The 22,993-nt window shown below is 35.8% G+C and overlaps 2 protein-coding genes across 3 annotated transcripts in view; one reads left to right on the top strand and one right to left on the bottom strand.

Moving 5' to 3' along the window:
- The window catches only part of TDRD9 (tudor domain containing 9), a 185,183-nt gene extending 168,379 nt beyond the window's left edge, over positions 1-16,804 (bottom strand). The window contains exons 1-2 of one of the 2 annotated variants that reach the window (XM_031953152.1): positions 16,545-16,804; positions 16,171-16,514 (exon numbers count right to left, since the gene is read on the bottom strand). In XM_031953152.1, coding sequence (XP_031809012.1) covers positions 16,171-16,514; positions 16,545-16,721 — 521 coding nt within the window. In that variant the 5' untranslated portion in view covers positions 16,722-16,804. Of the gene's footprint in view, positions 1-16,170 lie in introns of both variants that reach the window. The other variant, XM_031953151.1, reaches the window with a different exon arrangement.
- RD3L (retinal degeneration 3 like) lies at positions 6,684-8,995 on the top strand. Its single transcript, XM_003756507.2, has 3 exons — positions 6,684-7,157; positions 7,703-8,009; positions 8,698-8,995. Exons 2-3 carry the CDS (start codon positions 7,711-7,713, stop codon positions 8,987-8,989), a joined length of 591 nt encoding a protein of 196 aa, XP_003756555.1. The 5' UTR covers positions 6,684-7,157; positions 7,703-7,710; the 3' UTR covers positions 8,990-8,995.
- Positions 16,805-22,993: the final 6,189 nt, after the last annotated feature.

Raw genomic sequence — 22,993 nt, forward strand, 5'->3', positions numbered from 1 at the left:
GACTTGGACAAGGTAGCCTATAAAACCTTTCCATATCTGAATATTATTATCCTATATTATATTTCCATCCACCTCCCAGAACCATTGTTACCAAAGAGCAAGGATAAATATAAAATGAAGAGGTTGGTCTAGGTGCCCTCTTATAAACAAGTCTAATAGCTCTCAATTTACCAACCTGTGAAACTAAAAGAGAGCCACTCAATTAATGCTTTAGATAATTGACCCCTTTCCTACAGAGTTGAATGGTTGGAGGTAGGCACTTTGCTCCTGGAGAATGCCCAATTGCTTGTTACTGTAAGAAATGTGCTTGACCCAATCTGTAGAAACAACCAAATCCTTCATCTAGCAGACACAAAATATGAAGCAAAGAGGTAGCAAATTAGAGACTAAAGAGCTATCTTGTAGAGTCTTTCAGGCTAAAGATTAATCAAGATTGATGAATCAAGTAGTTTTATGCTAAATCTCCTAACTTCTTTACAATTCTTCTCATCCCCAGAATACATACTTAACAATTTAGAGGAGGAAGCTACAACATAAATCATGCTAGATTTAAAATCTAAGGAGCCCACTTTGAAACCAAAAGCTCATATGACCTTGAACTAAACAATCTCCCTCTCAATACTAATCAACGATCCTATGGCATATTTCAAACGGAGATTTGTAAAGCTCAGTTCTTATCGTAATGACCACAGCTAGGTTCAAAGTTCTGGTCTGAAGTCAAGAAACCTCATCTTCTCGCGTTCAAATTTGGCCTCAGAAATTTACTAGCTGTGTGACCCTGGGCGAGTCATTTCACCCTGTTTGCCTCAGTTTTCTCATCAGTAAAATGAGCTGGAGAAGGAAATGGCAAACCACTCTAGTAATTTTTGCCCAAAAAAAGCATCCCAAAGAAGTGAACACAACTAAAAAAGACTAAGCAGCAATAAAAATTCATTTCAAATATTTTAAAATATTCATGGAGTTACATGACCAATAAAATGAAAGACTAAAGATTTTTCTCTAATCCTCTTCAACTCTCAAAAACTCTTTCCAAAAAAGTAATTATGAGTGCAGAAACAGAGAATTACAGCTGTCTCCACAAGGCCAAATATCAAGCCCAGTAATAGAAGAGTAATCCCTAACATATTGCCTCACCACCACCATCTCAATAATCCAAAGCCCTGGCAGGGGCAAAAAACTCAATTGGCTTATTCTCTGTGGTAGCTAGTCAACAATTCCCCTGCTGTAGTTACAATGGATTCAAGTAAACAAGGCCCCTAGCTCTTACACCATAATTCTAGATACAATAGAACAAATAGAACTTTAATTCTATACAACCCTATAGAGAAAGAAAATGATCTATATAGTCAGACTGGTAGCATTCAGCTAAAGAACTAAATAACTAAAGAAAAGGAAACTGGGACAGAGCAGCAACACCAAAGGAGTTAAGGGGAAGAGGCTGTGAGGTGGAGCTTTATCAGATTTAAAGTTAAAGAGAAAATACAATAAAGGACAGTCCTATAGCCACAGAAGTCACCAGAGGCCTGGGTGTGGGAGACCAAGACAATTTTCAGGTTCACCCTGACCAAAGTCAACAAAGATCTCACAATGAAGAAAACTAAAGCTAAAACCTGTGCATAAACTGATAAATCAACCAGGAAAAATATGGAAACAGAAGAGGCTATCAAAACATCCAAACAATCCCCAAAATAAATAGACAAAGGAAATTAAAACATTACTCAATAAAACAGAACATTGTGGATTCCTGAGAGCACATAGAATTGCTACAGAATGTTTGCAAATGGTTTAAGAAATAAGAGTTTGGGAAGAAGTCATTAAAAAAATAATAAATGAAGGGCAACTAGGTGGCACAGCAGATAGAGCACCAGCCCTGAAATCAGGAGGATCTGAGTTCAAACTGACCTCAGACACGTAACACTTCCTGGCTGTGTGACCCTGGGCAAGTCACTTAACTCAAAAGAAAGAGAAAGATAATCAGTGACAGGATTTATAGCCTTCTTGGAAGAAATAATTATCAGAGTAGAGAATCTTGGGTCCATAATGACAAATCACTCCAAAGAAGTGAGAGGAAAAATAAAATAATCCATTAAAAATACAAATATTATTGAAGTAAAGGACAATCTGGAAGAAAAGCAAAAATCTGTAACACAGAAAGAATATATAATTTCCAAACAATTGATCCAAATATATTGATCTCAAAGGTAAGATAAGATAACTTAAGGATCCACAAGCATCCCAGAAGAATAAGACAAATAAAACCTGATACAATGCAAGAAAAAGCTAAAAGAAAACCAAGGACTAAAAGAAGGAACACACAGATCACCTGCAAGGAAAAAAAAAAAAACATTAAAAAAAAAAACTTATTGATGCAAAATCCAAAATACATAGTAAGTATATTTAACAATTCCTTTGATATATACAATTCTGCAAGTAATGTAGATAAAGGTCTTCAAATGTAAAGGAAAGGAAATTTAAATGACATAAGACTGTTCTGCCCCAATCCAAAACTGAAGAAGATAATTCATTAATATATTCTAAAAAAGCAACAGGAGCTCAAGATGTAATTCAATAAACTACAAATCTGAGTATAATAAAGAAAAAGATGGATGCTCAATAAATAAGAAGCATTCCTACCCTTCTTCTCACCCTTGCTACTGCAAAAAACAAAAAAAAACACCCAGACCTGAGCAGATTACATATGATTTGCAAATACCGTAAGGTAAATAAATAAAACTGCCAAGAAAACACACAAATAACAAAAAAAATTACTTCATCTTTAGAGTCTATTAAAAGGTCCACCTCCAGGGTGGACCTGAAAACCGTCTTGGTCTCCTACACCAGGGATCCCTGGCCTCAGGACAGGCTTCTGATGACTTCCTTGGGCATAGGATTGTCCCCTATTGTGTTCTAGTCAATATATTTTAACTTTAAACCTGATTTTAAAAAAAGACGGGGGCAGGGGGAGGGGAAGGATTAGAAAAAGAATCCAACAAAACATTTGAAATAAAACCTGAAACAAAGATTTACATGAAGTTAAAAAAGGGGCTGGAATAATATTTATTATGCTTCTAATGGACTCAAATAGAACAAATAGCAAACATGACCTCAGAAAATTCAACATTAAAAGAGGTATATCTTAAAAAGATCAAAAGGAAAACACATTTTGTTTAAATTAAAGGCACCATTAAAAATGAGTATGAGAGGACAGCTAGGTGGTGCAGTAGTTAGAGCAAGAGCCTTGAAGTTAGTTAGACCTGAGTTCAAATATGGCCTCAGACACTTAACACTTCCTATATGTGTGATCCTGGGCAAGTCACTTAACCCCAATTACCTCCTCAGCAAAAAAAAAAAAAAAAAAAAAAAAAAAAAAAAAAAAAAAAAAAAAGACTATCAGTTCTTAGTATATAAGCATGAAATGAATTAACACCTAAATACTTAAAAAATAATTCGTTCACAAGAAAAATGCAACAATAAAACTATAATAGTTGGGATACCTCTGTACCCATTTCTGACTCGGTCAAGTCTAACCAAAAAAATTACTAAAAAAGGATCTGAATAGAATTTTTGAAAACTTAGATGTGATATCTTTCTATTAATTAATGAATGAGAATAAAAAGGATTGTATAATCCTCATACTTGTATAATACTTATTTCTGAAGTTGTTGCAAGGCACCTTTACAAAACAAATATGAATTAAGGTATTTAAAAACCTTACAAAACAATTATATAGTCAATAAAACATTATTGACTATAACACAATAAAAATTATATTCATTAAATGCCTAAATAAAGATGAAAAACTTAAAAAATTTAATAAGGAATTGGTAGATTAAAGAATAAATCATAAAAACAATAGAAAATTTCATTAAAGAATGGCAAAAAGGAAACATACCAAAACTTTTGAGACAGCCAAAACAATTCTTAAAAAAGAAAAATATGAAGAGAAAGGGAAAAAAGAGAAAAGAAAGAAGAAGTTATAAATCCTAAGAAAACAAACTAAATAATTATGTACAAAAATTTTTATGGTACCAAAGAATTAGAAACTGAGGGCATCTCCATCAGTAGGAGAATGGATGAATAAATGATATTATTGAGAAGATTATGATCGAACCTGACTCCATAACCCTTTGAACCAGTTGTCTCAGTGTCCCAGAAATAATAAAAAAGAGAAAAGGCTCCATATGTGCAAAAATGTTTGTGGCAACTCTGTAGTGGCAAGGAGCTGGATGCCCATTCAATTGAGGAATGGCAGAATAAAGTTATGGTATATGAATGTTATGTAATATTATTGTTCTATAAGAAATAATGAAAAGACTGATTTCAGAAAGACCTGGAAAGACCTATATGAACTAATGCTAAGTGAAGTGGGCCGTCGGGAAAATTGTGAATTGTAACAAGAAAATTATGTGATAATCAAATGTGATGAATTTGGCTCTTCTCAACAGCGCAGTGATTCAAGGCAATTCCAATTAACTTGGGATGGAAAATGCCTATCATCCAGCGAGAGAACTATGGAGGTTGAATGTAAATCTAAGCATAGGATTTTACTTTTCTTTCTAACATTTTTTTCCCTTTTGGTCTGATTTTACTTGCACAACATTACAACTATGGAAATGTGTTTTAAAAGATTGTATTTTTGATACTTGATAACCTATATCAGCTTGGTTGCTGCCTTCGGGTAGTGGGAAATGAGGGAGGAAGGGAGAAAAATTTTAAAGACTCTTACAAAAAAATGAACATTTAAAACAATCTTTACATGTATTTGGGAAAATAAAATACTCCAATAGAAAGGCCTCTTCCTCCAAAATTTAAAGGAAAAAGTAGAAAAGAAAACTGTACTGAGGCAATTTAAAGAACAATATAGAATCTGGAAGAGGAAATTCTGATGGATAGCTACAATTCTTTTCACTAAATTACTCAAAACTCAGTATTTAACTTTTCTTCTTTTTCAGTGTTTTAATCTAAAAGTCCAATTACTCTTAAGATTTGTGCTTCCTGCTGTTTTCCAAATCTGTCTGGGAACAGATGCAAGACATCTCATGAATATTTGTTAGTTGCTTTTTAAGATCTATTACATTCTAAGATTGTCTTTGTTTTTTTTTTTAATCTATTTAGTGGTCTTCACTCTATTTTGCTATTCCCACCAATGTTCTTTATTCTCAGGTACAGTATTAATTTATATTTTCAAATTATTCTTTCATCCATCTCCCCTGCTTCTTTCTCCGTTTCTGACTCAACTCTATGTGTGTATGTGTGTGTGTGTGTGTACACACACATATATAATATTTTCTTTTGTTGAATTACACATTTCCTTCCATTCTTTTAATATATTCCCTTATCCAATTTATTTTATTCTTTTGTTATTTCTATCCCAACCAACAATGCTTCAACTTGAGAAAAGGCAGACCAGACTTACTTCCATACCTTAAACACATGTATATATAGAACTATGAGTGTACACACAATGATGTGTGTGCATACGTTTGTGTCTTTAGACACATATACAGACCTATGTCTATACATGTCATTTGCATACATATGTGCACAGATGTGTGTGAAGATATATATATATATATATATATATATATATATATATATATATATATGTACATATATATCTCCCTACAATCTACTCACTTTAGGAATATTCTACTCTATTATACTTCTGATATGTCGCACACTTTCAGGGAAAAAATAGCAGCAACCAGATAGTTTAAAGAAAGAGGTGGCGAGAATCATTTAAATTTTATCAGAAAATTTGGTAGGACATTTCTGTCATTATAAACCCAACTCCTTTCATTTTTCATAGTACCATGTACAATGCAATGTGAAAGCCTTCCAGCTGAATATAATGAATCCTGACATCTGAATTTTCCCAAAGTACAAGTAATATCAGCTATAGTAATGGCCACACACATCATTCTTTATGTCGCATGACATCTAGGTCTGCTTTACAAAGCCTGTTCTATAATTCAATTAAACACGCAAAGGAAAAAAGTAATAAAGAAAAAGTATACTTTCAAAAGAAAAGACCTTATCCACAAAGCAGTAACACAAAGTGACCTTTACAACCTATGATATATTTCCCTATAGCAAATAATAAATATTTTAAAAATCTAATATTTTGCATTTAATTCTCAAAAAAGGAGAAAATATACAGTGACAAAGTTGAATATACTAAGCCTTCATATTTTATTCTGATATGATTTATCAATGCACTGTAAGTGCTAATATCCTGATCCTTAAGTATTATAATGGCCTTACTACGATCATCTGACTTTTAAAAGAATTTAAAGCACATGTTCTATACTTCAAAATTTACATTAAAATATTTGAAATGTTAATAAAAATGTATAATAATTCAAACATATGAAAAATAATTAATATTTAGAAAAAATGAACCCAAGTTGCTAAAAATCACATGAAAGGCTGTCTGCTCAGGATTCTTTTAACTCTATCTGCTCTTTTAATAAAAATGAGTTTTCACAGTATTTCACTGGCAAAGGAATCTTACCATTTATTTTTCAAGTTTTAATAATAAAGTCTAATTTACTTCTCTATCTTCAATTAAAGAAAATAATGACCTGGCTTTCAAAAATGGCCTGAAAGTTTAGCTACAGAATAAAAGCAACATGGTTATTTTTAGAGCTCTACAGGCATAAAAATACAGCACTAAACTGTGACCTACAGCTATGCACAGCAACGCATCACATCATGCGACAGTCTTAACTTTAGCTAGGAGCACATCTGTAGTTGCTTCAGACTACTGTTATTCATCTCACTACCAACAATATATTTGCAAGCATTTTGAAACAAACATCTGTATCTGCACCTACTCGTTTTAGATTGCTTCCACAGGCAAAACTACATTCAAAAGGTCGAAGATCTTAATGGATTTCATGAAGAATAAAATCGGTTGTGTTTTTTAATCAAACAAGGTGAATTAAGTAGCAGCCTCATCAACAGAGAAATCAAAACCATATTCCCAACACAGAAAGTAATTTATCAAGAATCCAGTTTAAAAGGTTAATTAAATAAGAAGACTGCTTCTCTCAACCGTGGACACATTCAAGAGAACAGGATACGATTGAATAAAATATTTCAAGCAAAACTCCTTTGAAGCACAACTATCACATTGGACAGTAACAACTTAACAGGTATGTTTTCCTTTTTTTTTTCCTTCACAAAACACAGATCCAAAAAACCTCTTCTTAAATAATCCTCTCCCCTAAATGTTAATCTTAATTGCTAGTCCTGATGGTGGTAAATATTATTGGTTACTTTAGTTGACAACAGGAATAATTCTAGTGGGAAAGCTGTACTAGCTATATGACAACATTTATGAAAACAAATCTGTTTGTCAAGATTTTTAAGCTATTTTGCCTGTTGGTCAAAACCTGGTTATGTATTAGAAGATTTCATAATATCTTTTTCCAATTTTATTCTGAACTTGTACAATGAAATATTACTCTATGACAAATCCATAGCAAATTTATCAAACACTTTTAAGTCTGTCCTTGAGTATCTAGAGTCTATTATCCCAATTAGGAAATTCCAATTAATAATTTTATGTGATTTTCCAGATTATAAAATTCTACTTTTTAGCTGGATGAAGTGGTCAAAAAAAAGTCTGCCCTAGAATTTCTAGAGTCTATTATCCCAATTAGGAAATTCCAGTTAATAATTTTATGTGATTTTCCAGATTATAAAATGCCACTTTTTAGCTGGATGAAGTGGTCAAAAAGAGAATCCCATAAATCTACACACTATCCGGGCTCAGATGTAGTAACCAAGACTCTGCTTCGGGAACTGACATGGCACCTAAAAGAACGTGAGAGATTAATACAGGAGATTGAAAATGAACAAAAAGTGAAAAAAGCTGGTGTGGATTACAACTGGCCAAAAAACTACCAGAATCCCCAAGCAACCATTCCAGCTACTGAACAAAGACAGCTTGAAGTTCTCTGCTCACAAGTTCAACCTTGCCAGACTGGAACTATTCTCAGCAGGTACAAATACAGGATTCTTTTTTTAAGATATTTACAGACATTAGTCTTAAACTCCCTAAATACTTAGACTAGAAATCCTAATTATGCAAATTCTTTGCTTATATTTATCAAACAAGATAACAACCATAAAGTCCCTGCAGATGAATTACATTTTTATGATGCTTCATGGCCCAAAAGAAAATATGGTTTATTCTTTTCTATAACAAGTACTCTCTTTTACACAGCTTCTACACTATTACCTATTTCTGTATTATTTAATATTGATTTCAAGCTTAGAAATGATTCATTTAAATAAATCATAATCCTAAAGGTGGTAATGGTATTGAATTAATTTTTTTAATTGCAAAGTCACTGTTGTTCCTAGCAATAACTACTTAAATTTCAGAAATCTTCCACTAAATTTTTTGCATAAACTTTCAAAGGTCACATAAGGAGGATGGAAGAGAATGAATTCATATTTTTTTCTATACACCTTCAGGGTAAAAGTCAGTTCACATCAACAAGACATTAAGTGAAAACTAACAAAACTTTAATGGATTCTAATTCTTCTAAAAAGAAAAGAAAGAAATATGTAATCTTACAATGTACAAAAATCTTTCACCAAGGTTCTGTGCATTTTTTTGGTAATGAAACTACAAATACCTTATGTATTTCAAAACGAGATATTCATTTCTAGTTTTTCTTCTAGATTTCGAGAAGTTTTAGCAGAAAATGACGTTTTACCATGGGAAATAGTCTATATCTTCAAGCAAGTACTAAGAGATTTTCTAACCAATGCAGAAAAGCAAAGTCAACAAGAGGAACTGGGAAACACACAGAATACAAATTGCTCTGTCTACTTTGGAGTTCTAGGTGAAGGTAATTCAGATAAAGAAGAAATTCCTACTATTTCAAGTTACATTGATAAAAACACCAAAAATATGTTCCCTACATTCTCACAGAGAATATGGAATCTGCCATATTACTATCAATCAACTTAAGTTACTCATCATCATCATCATAAGTATTTATCTGAACTCACAACATGAAGTATAGCTTAGGAATAAGAAAATGTGGTGATTCGTTTCTCTTTGTTACAAGATTAAAAGTCTACAATTCTTATGGATGTCCTTATATTTTCTATAATTAAAATTATACTTAGTTACTGTACCAAAAAATGTAAAGTTTAACTAAAGTGTAAATGGTGCCTCTTTTAAGTAAATGTTTGAAATATTTCCTTGTTTTTTTTTTTTACCATACCTCTAGCATATGTTACAAAAAACAAACTAATTTTATGTATTTAAAATGTAAACAACACTTTGTAAAGTATGGATAGCAAGGACAATTTTTTAAAAAATATTTATATAAAGAAGCTCCTTGTAGAATAAAGTGAATGGTTTAAAGTTATCTATTGTACTCACAACATAACAATGGTCAGAAACACAGGCAGAATCCTAAAATACATATATAATCTCCAGATTAACTGGAAAAAAATAGAATTGGATTTTAACCACATTAATAGTTGGTAGTTCTCCTGGAACAAAAATAATACATCATTTTACTACATATAAACTTGCTTCTCAGTGCAAATAAAATGTGAAAATAACCTAACGACGTTTAAGATTATAATTTAGGAATTCATAATAATTTGATGAAAGAATGAAAAAATGAATCTTAACCATTCAAGAAATATGAAGTAAATAAAGTGAATAAGTCAGTAAATAAGTGAAACAAACGAAAATTTGAATTCTGTCTTTAAATAAACATATGAACAAAAAAGAATTAAATTCCAAAATTAAAACCTCTGTACAGAGAGGAAAAAATGCACAGGTTCTAAAGTTTCTCCCCTTAAAAACTTTTTTTTTAAATTATTTGGTTTTGCTTGAATTAAATCTCAAATGCAGTAATATCAAGAAATGTGTCTACAAGGACAGGCCTTAAAAATCAAGATGACTCTCATATAAATAAATCCATCTATGGATCCAAATAAACCCCCCAAAATTCTTTTTTAATATCTTTTCTCTCTTCCCCTTGTATTGGTTATTTATGACATCTCTTTCTGGAGTAAAGTCTTTGAGAAAAACAAAGGTCTGTGGCCTTTTGATGCAAGTCTCTGAAAAAGGAACTATCTTAAGATAGGCACATTTACTCTACTTTTCTACATTTCCATTTCCTCATCTATATATAAAATAAGGGGTTGGATTAAAGTCTCAGTTCCTTCCCAGCTCCAGAATGAAGAAGAGGAAGAATGTAGCAGCATTTAAGAGTGCATGGGCGCAAAACAAACATTGAAGACTCAAGTCTGTTCTGAGAACTCTATCTATGTAATGGCCCATTCTCTGTGCCATTCCAGACAAAAAGTGCTCTAAATGAATCCTGACCCACAAGCCTGCTCCCTGAGGAGTTTTTCATGGTATCTACTGAGAGGAAAAACAGCAATTCAGAGATACAGAAATTATTAAATAAGAGTTCTATCAATCAATGCTTTTCTAATCCCTAGATCAGAAACAAGATCTTTTTTAAATTACCTATATTCACTCTCACTTGATAAAACTTAAGACCATAAAAATGAGACAGACTTAGTCTTCATAAAAATTTCTGCCTTGGGCCCAGTAAAGGTAGAGAATGATAAAAAAAAGATCAATAAATAGAAGTTGTAAAGAAACTTGATTGGGCTTAAAGGCTAACCTTCCTAATAACTAAAAGTGAAATGAGTTTCTTCCCTAAGTACTGTGTTCTGTGTTACTAAAGGTCTTGGTAAGAAAATACGAAGAATCATTACTTAAAAGAAATCTCCTTTATGACATATATCCCTAACAAGGTAGAGTTTGGACTAGATGATCTTTGAAGCTCCTCAAACTCAAGAATCTGTAATTACAATTCTATTCACTAACACCAGAATAGTTATTTTGAACTAACTACCATTTAGCGTTATAGTTATAGAGATGGATCAGGGGAGTTCCTGGTTAACAAATCAATTGATTTTGTATTGATTCTGCATTTCCTCTAGCACTTAGTGCAGTATTCTTTACATAGTAATGCTTAATAAAAGTTCAGTGATGGTAAACTCCTTGACAATCATGCAAAAAGTCAAATCTAAACTAGAATTAAAATTAAATTTTTGCTAATCAAAATGTATGATTGAATGTAAAATGAACAATGAAATAATTTTCTCAGAATATCAAAACTTTTCAAAAAACTAACGAATGAATAAGATAATCAAGGTATAATTATAGCTATGTGCTCCTGCCTAAAATTTTCAGGGGAAATAAAAAAGAATTGATTATCTAGGAAAGTGCTGTCTTAGACAAATTTTCACAAGAGATGTATTTCTCATACTTCAGGCATTCTAAAGGAGAGCATGCTTATTTCTTTAAGCACGCTCTAATGCAGCAGCTCTTGTTTTTTCAGCTTAAAGAAATCTTTTATGCTTGTGGTAAAATCCTCAAATTATTTTTATGCCTATTAACAAATAACATATGATTCATTTTTTAAAGCAGACTTGGTGTGTTTCACATTTCCTTGTATTTTGAGAAACAATGCTCTAAGGAGTAAAGCACCATATATCCATTTAGCTTTTTTTTAAAGTTTTATTTAAATTTTTATATAATAACTATACCTACAATTGATAAAGCAATCACTATCAAAAGGTGATGCTTATAAATAAATTGTTTGGGTCCAGGGTGAGAGTTGGGAAGGGAAGGGTGTTGTGATCTATGATTTCACTGGGAAACTTCCAGTGAGGAAACTCCCTCTACATATACAGAACTGCATTTCAATCTTATTAATAGAGAGAGATGCCTAGGGGCACTGAGAACTTAAGTGACTTGACTAGAATCACAACAGCTAGTCAGTAACTCAGTCAATAAACATATAGAGGTGCCAGGCAATATGGGATACAATGAAGGGGAAAATCTTCTCTTCTCTTAATTCAATATGTAAACAATTTTGTTTAAGCAAAATACAGGCTAAACTGAAAATAATCAAAGAGGGAGCGTTGGAATTAACAGAAACCAAGAAAGAGTAATTCCAGGAAAAAGAGATTTTAACTGGGACTTGAATGAAGCCAGGAGACAGAAATGAGTTAAGAGTATTCCACCTATGAGAAATAGCCAGTGAAAATGCCCAGAGTTAGGAAACTTGTGCAAAGCAGGGCAAAGAGGCCATTTTCATTGTAGGGTCAAGTATATGGGGGAAGTAGTTGGAGAAAGAGATTGGAGAGGTAGAAAGAGACCAGGGTTAGGAAAGGCTTTAAATGCCAAACAGGATTATATATTTGAGATGACAGTTAATGAAGTTTACTAAATACATGGGTGAAGTGGGGGATGTAATGTGGGGAGATCCACGTTTTAGGAAGATCATTTTGACAGCTAAGTAAAGAACAGACTAGGGTGGGGAGAAACTTGTAATGGAGACCAACCAGCAGCCTACTGCAACAGTCTACGCACAAGGATGTGGAAGGCCTGCTCCAGGGTGGTAGCAGTATCAGAACAGAGAAAGCAGTCATGCTACAAAGATAAGCTCAACCTCAATTATCGATCAGATATTGGGAAGTTAGGGATAAGGGAGAGTGAGGAGCTCAAGATGATGAATATGTAAAGAGGCTGAATGGCTGGGACAGTGGTGGTACCCTCAATAGTAACAGGGAAGTCTGGACCAGGAAGGGTTTGGAGAATAAGATAACAAATTTGGTTTTAGACATGTGGAACTGAAGGCGTCTGTGGGACATCCAGTGTGAGATGTCCAATAGGCATTGGAGATGCAAGGCTAGGTAAACAACTGTGAGAAGCATCAGCATAGAGATCATAATTGAATCCATGGAAACTGACAAGATTTCCAAGAAAAACAGTTGAAAGGAAGTAAAGAAGAGGTCCCAGGAGAGAGCCTTGGGTGATAGCCACACTTTGCAGGCTTAACCTGAATAAAGAGACAGAAAAACAATCAGATAGGTAGGAGGGAAAATAGGAGAGAGTAGTTTCGTGAAAACCTAGGAAGAAGCAAATATTCAAGAGGTATCAACAGTGTCAAAGTCTGCAGAAAGGTGAAGTATGAGGATTAAAAGGCCAGTAGATTTAAACATTTAAGAGACCATGCTGGTGAGAACAATCAGACTGAATGATGAAATCAGATTAGAGAGAGTTAAAAAGAATGAAATATATCTTGAAAGGAAGTGAAGACACCTATTATAGAAGTCCTAAAGGAGTTTATTCACAAAAGAGAGGAAATACGAGACAAAAGATGGCAGGGAAATGGAATAGAAACTTCCCATTCCCAGGAAATATCAGTGGCAAAAGAGCAAAGAAAACAGTAAATTCTTAAAAAGTCCTAATCTACCAGAAATCTGGCCCTTGGTTACACTTAATTAATGCCTTGGTTACACAATAATTTCCCATATCTCTTACTGCATTTTCCCCAACAGTTCTGCAATAGTTTTTTTTTGTTTGTTTGTTTGTTTGTTTTTGGTGATTAATGAGAAGGAAATTAGCATGGTTTCAATTAGATAAATGTTCTGTATAGTTTAAAGCACTATAGAAACATGACTTAATTCAACATAGTCAATATGTATATGTATGTACAAGACACTATAACTTGGCATTTAAGATATTAAGATGAAAAATATCAAAAGACCCTGGACTCGAGATCTAACACTATAAAAGGAAACAAAAACTTAAATCCCAGCTACATAATACCTGTGTCTTCTTGGATGAGTCACTGCTACTCTTTGGACCTGAGTTTTCCCATCTGTGAAAAAAAGTGATTAGACTACATGCAGCTTTAATTCCTTAGAAATAAGTGGGATGCCGGGTAAAATATGGTAAGAGCAACAAAAAGTCAAAGTGTTACTTGTCTTAATAGGATCACGGATTTAAAACTAAAGGTCCTTTGAGTCATCAAATCCAAGCTCCTCATTTTACACATGAGGAAACAAAGGCCCAGGGAGGCAAAGTGACATTTGTCCAAGATCAAAAAAGTAGTCAGGCAGTGACAAAGACAGTAATCTCACCCATGTGACTTCAAATTCTGAGTTCCATTATACTGACTTCTTTTCCTCTCAGTTAAATAGAATAGGCATGCCTCTAGTCTGGAAATAGCTCAAAAGGTAGCTGAACATTAGAAAGACATCACTTTTAATTGGAGAAAATAACATATGTAGTTTGAGAAGAAGAGTACAGGCAGTTGGGAATGGGGGGAAGATTAGCATTGATAGTATAAAAAATAGTATTTGAGCTGCACCTTGGACAAAGATGTTATGTCAGGTAAACATTTTAGGCATGGGAGATGGAATGTCAAGAATGAGCAAGAGTTGGAAATGGCCAATTTGGGTAGATTAAAAAGACTGTGAGATGGGGAATAAAATACATTGAGGGTTGAAAGACGGGTTGAGGCCAACTTGTGAAAAGCTTTAAAAGATAAAGAGAGTTTACATTTGATCCCAGAAATAATAGGAAACCACTGGAATTTGAGTGGGAATGACAGTCAATTCTGTGTTCAAAATCACTTGGATGACAATAGAGAAGTGATGTCAAATTTAAATAGAATGGGGGCTACTAAATCACCCATAAAGTTCCTGGCAGAACATGAGAAGGGGAGAGAAAGAGTGTGTGTGTGTGTGTGTGTACATCTATGTTAAATGTGGCATGTGTCTATACTACATATTTATTTTATTTAGTTTGTTTTTATTTTATTAAATATTTCCCTACTATATTTTAATTTGGTTCTAGCAGCCCTTACTTTGACACCTTAGATAAAAAGAATGTATTAATTAGGGAGTAAAGAGAGACTACTACAGTAAACTAAGCCAGAGGTGATAAGGGCTTGAACTAAGATGGTAGTTGAATGACTCCAGAGGTCAGGAAGAAGAAATAGTATATGTAGAAACAGCAAGTTTTGGCAAATAACTGGAGGGAGTTGAATCAAGATCCTGAGGTAAGGAGAATGTTGATCTCTCTGATATAAATAGTTGTTTCTCATTACATTCTGTTTAAGAACTCTTCTATTTTAAAAAAATACACTCCAAAAAATTTGCTTATTATCAATTATTATCACTCTTTTCTGTGACTGGCAAATGCTAACACTCTTCACCAACCTCAGCAGGAATCAAATTCATTATGAGTAATCAAGTCAGAGAATCAGACCTCAAATTCAGCTCTAAAACATACAACTTCTGTGGAAGTGCAGTCTCTTTAGGCCTCAGTTTCTTCATACCACCTCTTGAGTCACTTCAATCCCTAAATCTATAATCCTATACCACACTCAAAATGCCTTGGGTTTTAAACAAAAGAAACTTAAGTTCAGAAAACAATTTAAACTTCTTAGTGGAATGCAATGTTTTCATTTTGTGACAAATATATACAAGTTTTTTTTTGAAAAAACAGAAAATGGTGGGGGGGGAGGAGAGGGAAGAAATGCTGCATCAGAGAGAAAGCAGGCAAAAAAATAAATACAATACAGCCTTCACGGCCTTTGAGATCCTTACTGGCTGTATAACCCTTACTATCATCAGCGTTTGGACCTCAGTTTCTTCCTCTGTAAAACAAAGAACACTCACACCAACTTCCTCACAATGTCCCAAGGCTAACACTGAGTAAATCTTAACACAGCAGAGAGAAAAAAAGCAATTCAACAACTACTGGTGGAGGAAAAAACTAAAAATAAAATAGGTACTAATGGATTGAAGAACCGAAAGCACCAAAAGTCTAATATTTATACTCGGAAAAACGCGGCTGCGCTGGTATTACCTGTTACAATAGCGAAGGAAGTAGTTAAGGGATCAGATTCACTACAATGCCTATTGGAAAACAACGCTTAAAAAAGGTCAGGACTCAAGTCAACATGCGGGAGCAGTTTCGATAGAGCCTAGGCCTGAAGAGCTAACAGTTCCCACGCTGCTTTCCTTGAAGAGAAGAAGCACTTGAGAAACGCTTGTGACCAAGATTCAACGTCTTAGTCGGTTTTGCGTAACGATATTTTTTACAAGTGAGCACAAAGAATGATAGGTGCAAAAAGAAAAGGAAAAGGAGATAAGGAACACGACGTTCTTAAAAATGGCTTTGGTTCATTACCCCGAGCGGGGGAGTCCTTTTCCTCTTCTGCCTGTCTCCCAAATACATAGCTCCCTCCTCCCCATTTCTAAATTTCCTCATGCCTTGATTAGGAGCGAAGGGTTCCCACGGCCCCTTACCCGCCGGCCGCCGGGGAGGCCAAGGCTGGAATACGGGCCTCCTCGCTGACAGCACTGCCGTCCGATCCCAATGCCGCTTGGTCACTCTCAAGTGGTTTTTTCTCCTCTTCTTGCGGCCTCGCCTCGGCTTCGGCTTCGGCCTCGGCCTCGGCTTCGGCCCCGGCCCCGGCCTCGGCCTCGGCTTCGGCCACGGCTACGGCCTCGGCCTCGGCCTCGGCTTCGGCCTGAGCCAAGGCCTCCGCCTCCACCTCGGCCTGAGCCAGGGCCTCCGCCTCCATCTCGGCCTGAGCCAGGGCCTCCGCCTCCATCTCGGCCTGAGCCAGGGCCTCCGCCTCCATCTCGGCCTGAGCCAGGGCCTCCGCCTCCATCTCGGCCTGGGCCTGGGCCTGGGCATAAGCGTGAGCCTGGGTTTGGGCATGGTGAGCCTGCACCCCAATCCCAGGAGGGCCGGCGGGAAAGGTAGGCGGAGACCCCAGGAGTTCCACATTGGCCACCGTCTTGCCGATGGTGAACCAGTCGTTGATCTGGTCGAGGGTCAGCTTGCGCAGCATGGTCAGGTCTGAGCCGACTGGAGGGCGGACGCGGTCGCAGAGCCCAAGAGACCGAGCACCAAAGTAGGGGCGTCCAAGCCCTACGGGCGTCGCTGAGAGTCTGGCGGTAACAAAACGTCTGCGGGGGAAAGAGATGCCTGGCTACAAGCCCCGCCCCCGGCCCCGCCCTCTTTCAACGGGGTGGGGCTCCTCCCCCAGCACGTGCGCCGCCCGGCCCTTTCAAGTGCAGTCCTTCCTAGACTCCAGGATTCAAAGAACCCTCCCTGCTAGACTTGGGAAACCTCCGAAATTCTGCCAATGGGAAAAGCTCTACAGAAGGAAGTTCCCAGGCGCCTCCTTTAAAGCTCACCCACCGCGCACGTGCACAAGTGCAAGTTCGCCCCGGCCCCACGCTCCCCTCTTTTCCCCGCCTCCCCGGCCCCTCCACATACAGACACACGAGGCTCCCTGTGGCCACGTGCCCCTTGAGGCTCCACTTTTTGAAACAAAGCCGGAATCGCAGTCCTTACTGGTCTTTCCCGGTGCCCCTTTCCCCACGCTGGAGGGGTTTCCCTGAGGCTTCCCTCCTTCCTCCACTGTTACCCGAAAAGAGAACTTGATACACCCCAGGCCACGCGGTTATTTGTGTTTTCTAAATAAATGTTTCAACGTTAATGTTGTTTTTTTTTTGAATGACAAATCTCTCCAGTCCCTTCCTCACCTATTGTGAAGGGAAGTAACTTGTCAATTACACATGCAAAATTATGCAAAATATTTCCATATTAGTCATGTTGAAAAGGAAAAAAAGCGTAGGGAAAAAAAAAGTGGAAATAAATACTAAAATTGCCATTCAAAGTTCAGTTCTCTCTTTAGAAGCAGATAGCATTTTTCATGAGTCCTTTATAATTCTATTGCATCGTTGGACTGAACAGCAAGAGTCAATACAATTGAATTAAATATTAAGGAATTCATTAGAAATGAAGTTAGAAATTAGAAATTTCTTTAGAAATTTTAGAAAATTAGAATGGCCATTTAATTTTTTTTTCAGTTGGATTTAACTGTCACCCTATTTGGGATTTTCTTGGCAAAGATAATGGGAAGCCGCTTGCCATTTCCTTTTCCAACTCATTTTAACAGATAAGGAAACTGAGGCATGGGCTTAAGTGACTCGTCCAAGGTCACACAGCAAGTAAATGTCTGAAGCCCGTTTTTAACTCAAATTAACTTCAGGACTGGCACTCTCTCCACTGATTGCCAAGCACTTTAAATATCCTCTGCATAGTTGATCTTATTTGATCATTATTATAAGAAGCCCTCAAGGAAATCTAGGAAGCTGGGAGTGTCCGTTCCCAAGGGCCTAGGAATGACCCACACAAATAGACACAACTACATTACAAAACACACAATCATCTCCTCTTGGCTTCTTCCTCTCATTCAATTCTCTTAACACACTAAAGCACTTAACTGGTGTAAAATGAAAATGATCCTTACCCTACTATCTTCGTGTTAGGAAGAAAATGTTTTATAAACTTTAAAACACTACTTAAAATCTTAGCTAATAACATTCAACAAACACTTTCTGTTCACTTACTATGTGAATAGGACTGAGGCTAGCTAGCCCTGGGGACCCCAAAATAAGGAGTACCACAATTTCTGACCTCAAGTATCTCACAGCCTAATTACATGGCAAATGGTAAATCCCAGTTAGCTATTTAATACCTGCACAAGCTTGGGCAAGTCTTAACCTCTCTTTGGGACTCTGTTTACCCTTTCTGTAAATTAGAACTTTAGAATAAAGAATAAAGGCATAGGGAGAAAGGAAGATCAAATCCTATGACAAATTTAAAGATACGGTTTATGGTACGATGAGCCTCTAGTTCTAGTCTCATCTAGAATCCCCTTTAACCAGGGAGAAGGAAAAGTTGGTTAAACCTCAAGAAAAAACTCTGATCAAAGTTCTGCTGCAGTGATATATGTGGCTATGGCTCTGAACTATGCCCACAGAGAATAAAGGGAATTTCTGCCATAATGGAAAGACTGTGAACAGTAGTATACTTAGCATATTTGATGTCCAGAACAGATTATTTGGCAGAGTTGAGTTAATCATGTATTCAAAGGCAATAAGAAATATCATTTCATTTAATATTAGTCATTTTATGTTTGAGTGCTTACAATAGGTATATACAAAAGGACCACTATGAAAATAATAGTAGCTTATACATCCACATCTGTTAGAATCAATATTGAAAATAATAATTAACTTTTATATATCACTTATTATTATGGGGGAGAGTGATTGAGGTTATTAGTACTATCACCTCATAAAAAAGCAAGTGGAGAGAAAAGTGAATTTAAATAACCTTGTTATGGCTACAAAAAAAAAAAAGGCAAGAAAATGTACCTCTTTTCCATTAGAAAGATGAGGTGCTATCTATATAGAATGTCAGAGGTGATCGAGATGGAAGTTTTGCTAAACTTTTCTTTCTTTTTTAATCTTTGTTACAAGGAAAGGCTCAAATCTACAAAATGAGACTTCCACTTAACATGGTCACAGAGGAGCCCAACTCTCCCACATATACAACAGCACATATAAGGTATCTCAAAAGTTAGTGAAGTTTTAACTTTACTGAAACTTTTGAGACACCTTCTAAAGGGCATAAAAAAGAACATGACTGATAAGAAGAGTAAAACAGTAGTAAACTACTTCATATAGTCTAGGATTGTAGGAGAAGACAGGTGTTTGTCAGTACTCAGAAATGAATTTTAAGACAGATGTCAGAAGAAGGCATGAGTATTAGAAAATAGCCTGAGGTAGCTCTGAATGGAGCTCTAGAGCTGAAAGAAAATGTGGTGATCATGTAGTCCAACTGTTTCTTCTAATAGAGAAACTGAGGCTCAATCTTGTCCCAAATCACATAGTAAAAATATGCTTTTTGAACCCTAATTTTCTAACCCTAAATCCAGAGTTTCTTCTGCATAATTGCTCAAATGCTTTCATGTGTCACAGCCCCCAAGTTATGTTAATTTAGTGTCATGGAAAGGAAACTGCATTTTGGAACCAGAATACAATTCAAATCAACAAATATTTGTTAAAGACCTACTTTGTGTGATGACAAGGACTAAAAATTCCAAAGCTACCCTCCCCTGCCCCTTTCTTCTCTAGAGCTGCTAAATGCCTCCTCCTTGAGACTTAGAGAAGCTTGGTGGTGATTTGCATGATTCAGGCTCCTGTTGCTGGAGCAGTGATGAGAATGGAAGAAGAAAATGAAAAAGAATACACATTTGTATAGACATTCTCAGAAAAATTCATTTGGAGATGTAGACCCTGATGGAGGGGAGTGGAAGGGAGGGGAAACACACTCTTGAATAAAGAAGATATAAAAAAATTCACTAACCCAAATTACATTCATGCCTAGGTAATTTAGGTTGATTTTGTAAAGGGAATAAGAAAGGTCTTAATGAGGTAATTCCAATAGACTTCTACCTACATCTAGAGAGAGAACTACAAAGACTAAATGTGAATCAAAGCATAGCACCTCTTTGTTGTTGGTTGTTTTCTTGGGGGGGTGTTTTTCCCTTTAACATAGTTTTTCCCCTTTTGATCTAAGTGTTCTTGTGCAGTATAACAACAATGGAAATGTTTAGAAGAATTGCACATTTAACTTAGATTGCTTGATGTCTTAAGAAGGGGGAAAAGAAAGAATAAAGGAGAAAAACTTAGAACACAAGGTTTTACATAGCTGAATATTAAAAACTATCTTTGCATGTGATTGGAAAAATACTACTGAAAAAATACTCTTCCAACCAAAAAAGAAAAGGAGTCTTGACAGTCTCTTGAGCAGCTGTTTACATATCAGCTGGATGAGTTATCTGGTTAATAAAATAATTGAAAATATGATGATCATTGCCAAACATATTACCACCCCCCAATATCCCCAGTCCAACCCCTGCCCACACAGGATGGTTTCTTCCCAATCTCCAGTGGCAAATGGACTTAGGATCCACCTAAGCTCTAGCTGAAGGATAAATTTGGTCATTCACATTCCCTTCATGTACAAGGAATCACCAATTATAAATCTTTCTGGGATTAAAAAGGGGGGGGGGCAGCTAGATGTTGTAGTGGATAGAGCATCAGCCCTGAAGTCAGGAGGACCTGAGTTCAAATCGGCACTCAAATACTTAACACTTCTTGGCCATGAGATCCTGGGCAAGTCACTTAATCCCAATTGCCTCAGAAGAAAGAAAAGAAAAGAAAAGAAAAGAAAAGAAAAGAAAAGAAAAGAAAAGAAAAGAAAAGAAAAGAAAAGAAAAGAAAAGAAAAGAAAAGAAAAGAAAAGAAAAGAAAAGAAAAAGAAAAAAAAAAAGAATGGGGAGAGATCATCAGACCTTACTATCTTCCCTGCTACTGAGCACCAAGCTTCCTCCTACTTGTCCAGTCTTCTTACACTTTACTCCCTGACACATACTCATTGATCCAGTAACACTGGATCCTCCTGGCTGTGCCATAAACATGATTCTTACATCCCTTAACTCAAGGTATTCTCTCCTATTGTTCCCCATGTCCGGAATGTGCTTTCTCCTCTGCTCTAAGTACTGACTTTTCTGACTTTCTTTAAACCTCAACTGAAATCTTGCCTTTTATAGAAAGTTTTCCACAACCCCTCTTAATTTCAGGGTCTTTCCTCAGTTAATTATTTCCTATTTATCTTATATAGAGCTTGCCTTAAATATATGCATTTGCATGCTATTTATTTCATGAGACTGTAAGTTCTGTAAAGATAGAAACTGTTTTTTGGTCTCTTGTTTGTATTCCCAGCACGTACCTGGCTCCCAGTAGGTGTTTAATAAATGTTTATTGATTAATTACCCTGGCACATAGTAGATAGTATATAAATGCTAGAAATTACTATTATTCAGAGACCCAGAGCAGCAGTGAATGATGAGCTTCAATAGATGAGGGTTTTAGAGAAAGAATAAAGTAAAAGCAACAAAGGAGTTTTGGAATGGAGTTGTAAAAGGTAAAGAGTGCCAGGAATGGGAGGCTATCTGGCCAGAAAGTTTGTGTTAGCCTTAACTTGTTCCACATTGCAGAAAAAGATCACATATGTACGAGGAGTATGGCCCATACAAACAATACCTCTAGTGCTGCTCACCATAATCAGAGGTTGGGGAACCTGCAGAGAGAAGTGATGATATGTAATGAAAGTAGCATGCATACAGTTTAACTTCAGACACTCCCATTTTTCTTCAGCTGTCTAATCTTGATTCCTAATTGTTGCCATTTCATGAGGCACAGGTTTGTAAGGGGAGAGCTTTTTGCCTTCTCCCTACTAAGTCACTAAGTGACTTACCCAGCTTCACACAGCTAGTAGTATCTTCACTCATATTTGAACTAAGGTCTACTTGACTCTAGGGCCAGTACTCTATTCACTGTACTACCTAGATATCCTGTGTTTTTATTATTAGTTGGTCCCAATATTCATACAATATTTGTGTTTCTCTTTTGCTTCCTCTATGTCCCAACTTAAACTTCACCTTTTATAGGAAACTTTTCCCAACCCCTCTTAATTTCAGGACCTTCCCTCTTTTAATTATTTCTTATTTACATTGTATATAGCTTGCTTTGGATATTTGTTTGCATGTTGTCTTCCCATGAAATTGTAAGCTCTCTGAGGGCAGAGACTCTTTTTTTTTTCTATTCTTAGTGCTTAGCACAATTCCTGGCACATAGTAGGCTCTTTATAAATGTTTATTGGTTAAACTTGGGATGGAAAATGTCATCCACATCGAGAGAGAGAACTATGGAGACTGAATGTGGGTCAAAACATAGTATTTTCACCTTTTTTTGTTTGTTGACTTTTTCTTTCTCATGGGTTTTTCCTTTTGGGTCTGATTTTTCTTGCATAACACAACTTATGTGGAATTATGTTTAAAAAGACTGCACAAATTTAACCTATATCAGATAGCTTTCTGTCTTGAGGAGGGGGGAGAAAACTTTGGAACACAAAGTCCTACAAAAATGAATATTGAAAACTATCTTATGTATTTGAAAAAATAATATACTACTAAGAACAAAAAAAAATGTTTATTGGTTGATTCTTCAAAAAAAAAAAAAATATGATAATGCCTAGCTTTTCTTTCCAGGCCGCTCCTGAAGTAAAGAAGATCCAAGTTCAAATGTGGTCTCCAACAATTGCCAAGTTGAAACCCTTGGCAAGTCATTTGACCCCTAAATCCTATGGAGAAGAAAATTGTAACCCATTCCAGAATCTTTGCCAAGAAAACCCCATGGA

This window comes from Sarcophilus harrisii, chromosome 2 (genome assembly GCF_902635505.1).
Source record: "Sarcophilus harrisii chromosome 2, mSarHar1.11, whole genome shotgun sequence".
NCBI classification, from domain to species: Eukaryota; Metazoa; Chordata; class Mammalia; order Dasyuromorphia; family Dasyuridae; genus Sarcophilus; species Sarcophilus harrisii.

What these genes read in the sequence shown, in the direction of transcription:
- RD3L (XM_003756507.2), top strand. Translation starts at nt 7,711, where the DNA reads ATGCCACTTTTTAGCTGGATGAAGTGGTCAAAAAGAGAATCCCATAAA. An exon ending in ACTGGAACTATTCTCAGCAG is followed by an intron (nt 8,010 to 8,697) that starts GTACAAATACAG and finishes TTTTTCTTCTAG; the next exon opens with ATTTCGAGAAGTTTTAGCAG.